This window comes from Halichoerus grypus, chromosome 6, assembly GCF_964656455.1.
Source record: "Halichoerus grypus chromosome 6, mHalGry1.hap1.1, whole genome shotgun sequence".
Lineage (NCBI taxonomy): Eukaryota > Metazoa > Chordata > Mammalia > Carnivora > Phocidae > Halichoerus > Halichoerus grypus.
Window position 1 is genome coordinate 66,086,555 of NC_135717.1, and position 6,136 is coordinate 66,092,690.

Consider the following 6,136-nt stretch of genomic DNA (forward strand, 5'->3'; position numbering starts at 1 on the left):
TTTTTTTTTCCATCCTCTAAAGTGGTACAAAAAGCCTTCAGGGAACAAAAGCCACATAGTACAACCCAAAGCAGCATACACTGAGCCCAGGCCCCTGGCAAGGGGCAGTGCAACTCTGCCCAGACAAAGACACCTGAGAATCAGTGCAACAGGCCCCTCCACCAGAAGACCAGCAGGATCCTCAGGCAAATACCAAGTTTAAAATTCCTGTGCTAGGGGAAAATAGTATAAAGAATTGGAGGCTTTTTCACATGAGTCTTTAGTCTTTCGGTTTAAAATTTTCTTTTTCTTTTCCTTTTCAACTAGTTTCTTATTTTATCAACTCTTTGTTTTTAAGTCTTTTCTTAATTTTCATTTTTACATTTACATTTTATAGATATATTCTTCATTTTTGGCTTCTGTTCACTGTATTCAATTTTATTTTTGTATATATGTCTAAATTTTGCTTTCTTTACAATTTTGGGATTTAGTGTCTTCTAACAGACCGAAATACACCCAGGACCAAGTGGATTACCCGGTTTTGTCCACCTGTGAGATTATATTCTCTCTTTTCTCCCTTTTTTTCTTTTCTTTTTTGGTTTCTGATCTCTTGGATTTGTCTAATGTGTACTTCTCTTGGGTCGTGGTTGATAGTTTTGATTTTGTTCTCTCATTCATCTATTTCTGCTCTGGGCAAAATGACTAGAAGGAGGAATTCATAACAAAACAAAGAACCAGAGGTAATACTCTCTGCCACAAATCTAATCGATATGGATATAAGTAAACTGTCAGAGCCGGAATTCAGGATAATGATTATAAAGTTACTACCTGGGCTTGAAAAAAGCATAAAAGACACCAGAGAATCTCTTAGTGCAGATATAAAATCTAATCAGGCTGAAATTTAAAATGGCTTAACTGATATGCAGTCTAAAATGGATGTTCTAACAGCTAGGGTAAATGAAGCAGAAGAGAGAGTCAGTGACATAGAAGACAAGTTGATGGAAAGGAAGGAAGCTGAGGAAAAGAGAGAAGAACAACTAATAGACCATGAGGGGAGGCTTCGAGAAATCAGCAATACCATAAAGCAAAATAAAATAATTATTGCGATCCCAGAGGAAGAAGAAAGAGAGAGAGACAGAAGGTATATTTGAGCAAATCATAGCTGAGAACTTCCCTAATTTGGGGAAGGAAACAGGTATTCAAGTCCAGGAGGTAGAGAGAACCCCGTCAAAATGAATAAAAATAGTTTAAGACCCCGACATGAAATAGTGAAGCTTGCACATTTCAGAGATAAAGAGAAAATCCTGAAAGCAGCTCAAGACAAGAACTCTTTAACCTATAGGGGTAGGAACTGGCAGCAGACCTATCCACAGAGACCTGGCAGGCCAGAAAGGGCTGGCATGATATATTCAGGGTACTAAATGAGAAAAACATACAGCCAAGAATACTTTATCCAGCGTCTGTCATTCAGAATGGAAGGAGAGATAAAGAGCTTCCAGGACAAACAGAAACTAAAAGAATCTGTGATCACTAAAACCAGCCCTGTGAGAAATATTAAGGGAGGTCCTGTAAGTGAAGAGAGAGTCCGAGAGTAACAGTAACCAGAAAGAAACAGAGATAATCTACAGAAACAGGGACTTTACAGGTAATACAATAGCACTAAATTCATATCCTTCAATAGTTACTCTGAATGTAAATGGGCTAAATACTCCAAACAAAAGACACAGGGTATCAGTTTGGGTAAGCAAGACCTACCTATATGCTGTCCACAAGAGACACATTTTAGACCTAAAGACACCTCCAGATTGAAAGTGAGGGGGTGGAAAAACCATTTATCATGCTAAAGGACATCAAAAGAAAGTTGGGGTGGCAATCCTTATATCAGACAAATTAGATTTTAAACCAAAGACTGTAATAAGAGATGACACTATGACACTATGGATAGTGTCATAATTAAAGGGTCTATCCTACAAGAATCTAACAATTATAAATATTTATGCTCTTTAACTTGGGAGCAGCCAATTATATAAACCAATTAATAATAAAATTAAAGAAAAACATAGATAATAATGGAGTAATACTAGGGGACTTCACCCCACTCACAGCAACAAGGGCTTTGAATGACACCCTGGAACAACAACAAGGAAACAAGGGCTTTGAATGACACCCTGGGCCAGATGGACTTCACAGATATATACAGAGCATTCCATCCTAAAACAACAGAATTCACATTCTTCTTGAGTGGACATGGAACATTCTCCAGAATAGATCACATCCTAGGTCACAAATCAGGTCTTAGCTGATACCCAAACATTGGGATTATTCCCTGCCTATTTTCAGATCACAAATGCATTGAAACTTGAACTCAATCACAAGAGAAGATTTAGAAGGAACTCAAACATTTGGAGAATAAAGAGCATCCTACTAATGAATGAATGGGTCAATGAGGAAAATAAAGAAGAATTACAAAAATTCAAGGAAAGAAATGAAAATGAAAACACAACTGTTCAAAACCTTTGGGATACAGCAAAGGCGGTCCTAAGAGGGAAGTACATAGCAATACAAGCCTTTCTCAAAGAATTGGAAAACACTTAAATGCACAAGCTAAACTTACACCTAAAGGAGCTGGAGAAAGAACAGCAAATAGAGCCTAAACCAAGCAGATGGAGAGAAATAATAAAGATTAGAACTTTGAAATCAATGAAATAGAAACCAAAAGAGCAGAACAGGTCAATGAAACTAGAAGCTGGTTCTTTGAAAGAATTAATAAGATCAATAAACCTCTATCCATACCTACCAAAAAGAAAAGAGAAAGGAGCCAAATAAATAAAATTATGAATGAAAGAGGAGAGATCATGACCAACACCAAAACTGAAAAAGGAAGAAATAGAAAATCTGAACAGACCCATAACCAGCAAGGAAATTGAAGCAGTAGCAGTAATAAAAAACCACCCAATAAACAAGAGTCCAGGCCTGGATGGCTTTCCAGGGGAATTCTACCAAACATTTAAGAAAGAACTAATACTTTTTCTTTTTTTATTTTTTAAAATTTTTTGTTTAAATTTCATTTTATTATGTTATGTTAGTCCCCATACAGTACATCATTAGTTTTTGATGTAGTGTTCCATGATTCATTGTTTTCGAATAACACCCAGTGCTTCACGCACTACGTGCCCTCCTTAATACCCATCACCGGGCTAACCCATCCCCCCAACCTCTCCCCTCTAAAACCCTCAGTTTGTTTCTCAGAGTCCATAGTCTCTCGTGGTTCATCTCCCCCTCCGATCCCCCCCCTTTGTTTTTCCCTTCCTTCTCCTAATGTCCTCCATGCTATTGCTTATGTTCCTCAAATAAGTGAAACCATATGATAATTGACTCTCTCTGCTTGACTTATTTCACTTAGCATAATCACTTCCAGTCTCATCCATGTTGATGTAAAAGTTGGGTATTCATCCTTTCTGATGGTTGAGTAGTATCTCATTGTATATATGGACCACATCTTCTTTATCCATCCAGCTGTTGAAGGCCATCTCAGCTCTTTCCACAGTTTGGCTATTGCGGACATTGCTGCTATGAACACTGGGGTGCATATGACCCTTCTTTTCACTACATCTGTGTCTTTGGGGTAAATACCCAGGAGTGCAATTGCTGGGCCATAGGGTAGCTCTATTTTTAATTTTTTGAGGAACTTCCACACTGTTTTCCAAAGCGGCTGTACCAACTTGCATTTCTACCAACAGTGTAAGAGGGCTCCCCTTTTCCCACAACCTCTCCAACATTTGTTGTTTCTTGCCTTGTCAATTTTTGCCATTCTAACTGGTGTAAGGTGGTATCTCAATGTGGTTTTGACTTGAATTTCCCTGATGGCTAATAATGATGAACATTTTTTCATGTGTCTGTTAGCCAATTGTTATGTCTTCTTTGGAGAAGTGTCTGTTCCTGTCTTCTGCCCATTTTTGGACTTGATTATTCGTTTTTTGGGTGTTGAGTTTGAGAAGTTCTTTATAGATCTTGGAAATCAGCCCTTTGTCTGTAGTGTCATTGCAAATATCTTCTCCCATTCTGTGGGTTGCCTCTTTGTTTTGTTGACTGTTTCCTTTGCTGTGCAGAAGCTTTTTATCTTGATGAAGTCTCAAAAGTTCATTTTTGCTTTTGTTTCACTAGCCTTTGGAGATGTATCTTGAAAGAAGTTGCTGTGGCCGATGTCAAAGAAGTTACTGCCTATGTTCTCCTCCAGGATTTTGATGGATTCCTGTCTCACATTGAGGTCTTTCAACCATTTTGAGTGTATCTTTGTGAATGGTGTTAGAGAATGGTCGAGTTTCATTCTTCTGTATAAAGCTGTCCAATTTTCCCAGCACCATTTATTGAAGAGAATGTGTTTTTCCATTGCATATTTTTCCCTGCTTTGTCAAAGATTATTTGACCATAGAGTTGAGGGTCCATATCTGGGCTCTCTATTCTGTTCCATTGGTCTATATGTCTGTTTTTGTGCCAGTACCATGCTGTCTTGGTGATCACTGCTTTGTAATATAGCTTGAAATCGGGCAACATGATGCCCCCAACTTTGTTTTTCTTTTTCAACATTTCCTTGGCGATTCTGATTCCATACAAATTTTAGGATTGTTTGTTCCAGCACTTTGCAAAATGTCATTGGAATTTTGATTGGGATGGCATTGAAGGCATAGATTGCTCTGGGTAGCATAGACATTTTAACAATGTTTATTCTTCTGATCCATGAGCATGGAATATTTTTCCATCTTTTTGTGTCTTCTTCAATTTCTTTCATGAGTGTTCTGTAGTTCCTAGAGTATAAATCCTTTACCTCTTTGGTTAGGTTTATTCCGAGGTATCGTATGCTTTTTGGTGCTATTGTAAATGGAATCATTTCTCTAATTTTTCTACAGTTGCATTGTTAGTGTATAAGAAAGCAACTGATTTCTGTGCATTGATTTTGTATCCTGCCACATTACTGAGTTGCTATATGAGTTCTAGTAATTTGGGGGTGGAGTCTTTTGGATTTTCCACATAAAGTATCATGTCATTTGCGAAGAGGGAGAATTTGGCTTTTTCTTTGCCAATTTGAATACCTTTTGTTTCTTTTTGTTGTCTGATTGCTGTTGCTAGGTCTTCTAACACAATGTTGAACAATAGTGACCAGAGTGGGCATCCTTGTTGTGTTTCTGATCTTAAGGGAAAGGCTCTCAGCTTTTCCCCATTGAGGATGATATTCAATGTGGGTTTTTCATTGATGGTTTTTATGAACGTGAGGAATGTTCCCTCTATCCCTATACTCTGAAGAGTTTTAATCAGGAAAGGATGCTGTATTTTGTCAAATGTTTTTTTCTGCATCAGTTGAGAGGAACATATGGTTCTTCTCTCTCCTCTTATTAATGTGTTCTATCACAATGAGTGATTTGTGAATGTTGAACCACCCTTGAATCCCAGGTATAAATCCCACTTGGCCATGGTGGATGATTCTTTTAATGTATTGTTGGATCCTATTAGCTAGGATTTTGTTGAGGATTTTGGAATCCATATTCATCAGGGATATTGGTCTGAAATTCTCCTTTTGATGGAGTCTTTGCCTGGTTTGGGGATTAAGGTAATGCTGGCCTCATACAATGAGTCTGGAAGCTTTCCTTCTGTTTCTTTTTTTTTGAAACAGCTTCAGGAGAATAGGTATTATTTCTTCTTTGAATGTTTGGTAGAATTCCCCAGGGAATCCATCAGGCCCTGGACTCTTGTTTTTTGGGGAGGTTTTTGATCACTGCTTTAATCTCGTTATTCATGTTGTGAATTTCTTCCTGTTTCAGTCTTGGTAGTTCATAGGTGTCAAGGAAGGCATCCATTCCTTCCAGGTTGCTCAATTTATTGGCATATAGTTGTTGATAATAATTTCTAATAATTGTTTCTATTTCCTTGGTGTTAGTCGTGATCTCTCCCCTTTCATTCATAATTTTATTAATTTGGGTCCTTTCTCTTTTCTTTTGGATAAGTCTGGCCAGTGGTTTATCGATATTATTAATTCTTTCAAAGAACCAGCTTCTGGTTTCGTTGATCTGATCTACTGTGTTTCTGGTTTCTAATTCATTGATCTCTGCTCTAATCTTAATTATGTCTCTTCTAATGCGTGGCTTAAGCATCGTTTGTTCCT

General features: G+C 37.7%; 1 protein-coding gene across 1 annotated transcript in view; it reads left to right on the plus strand.

The window, feature by feature from the left end:
- Positions 1 to 4,241, plus strand: part of LOC144382329 (coiled-coil domain-containing protein 7-like) — an 87,242-nt gene extending 83,001 nt beyond the window's left edge. Inside the window, exon 4 of the mRNA XM_078075300.1 lies at positions 4,144 to 4,241. Coding sequence (XP_077931426.1) covers positions 4,144 to 4,224 — 81 coding nt within the window. The 3' untranslated portion in view covers positions 4,225 to 4,241. The remainder of the gene's footprint in view (positions 1 to 4,143) is intronic.
- The last annotated feature ends 1,895 nt before the right edge of the window (positions 4,242 to 6,136 follow it).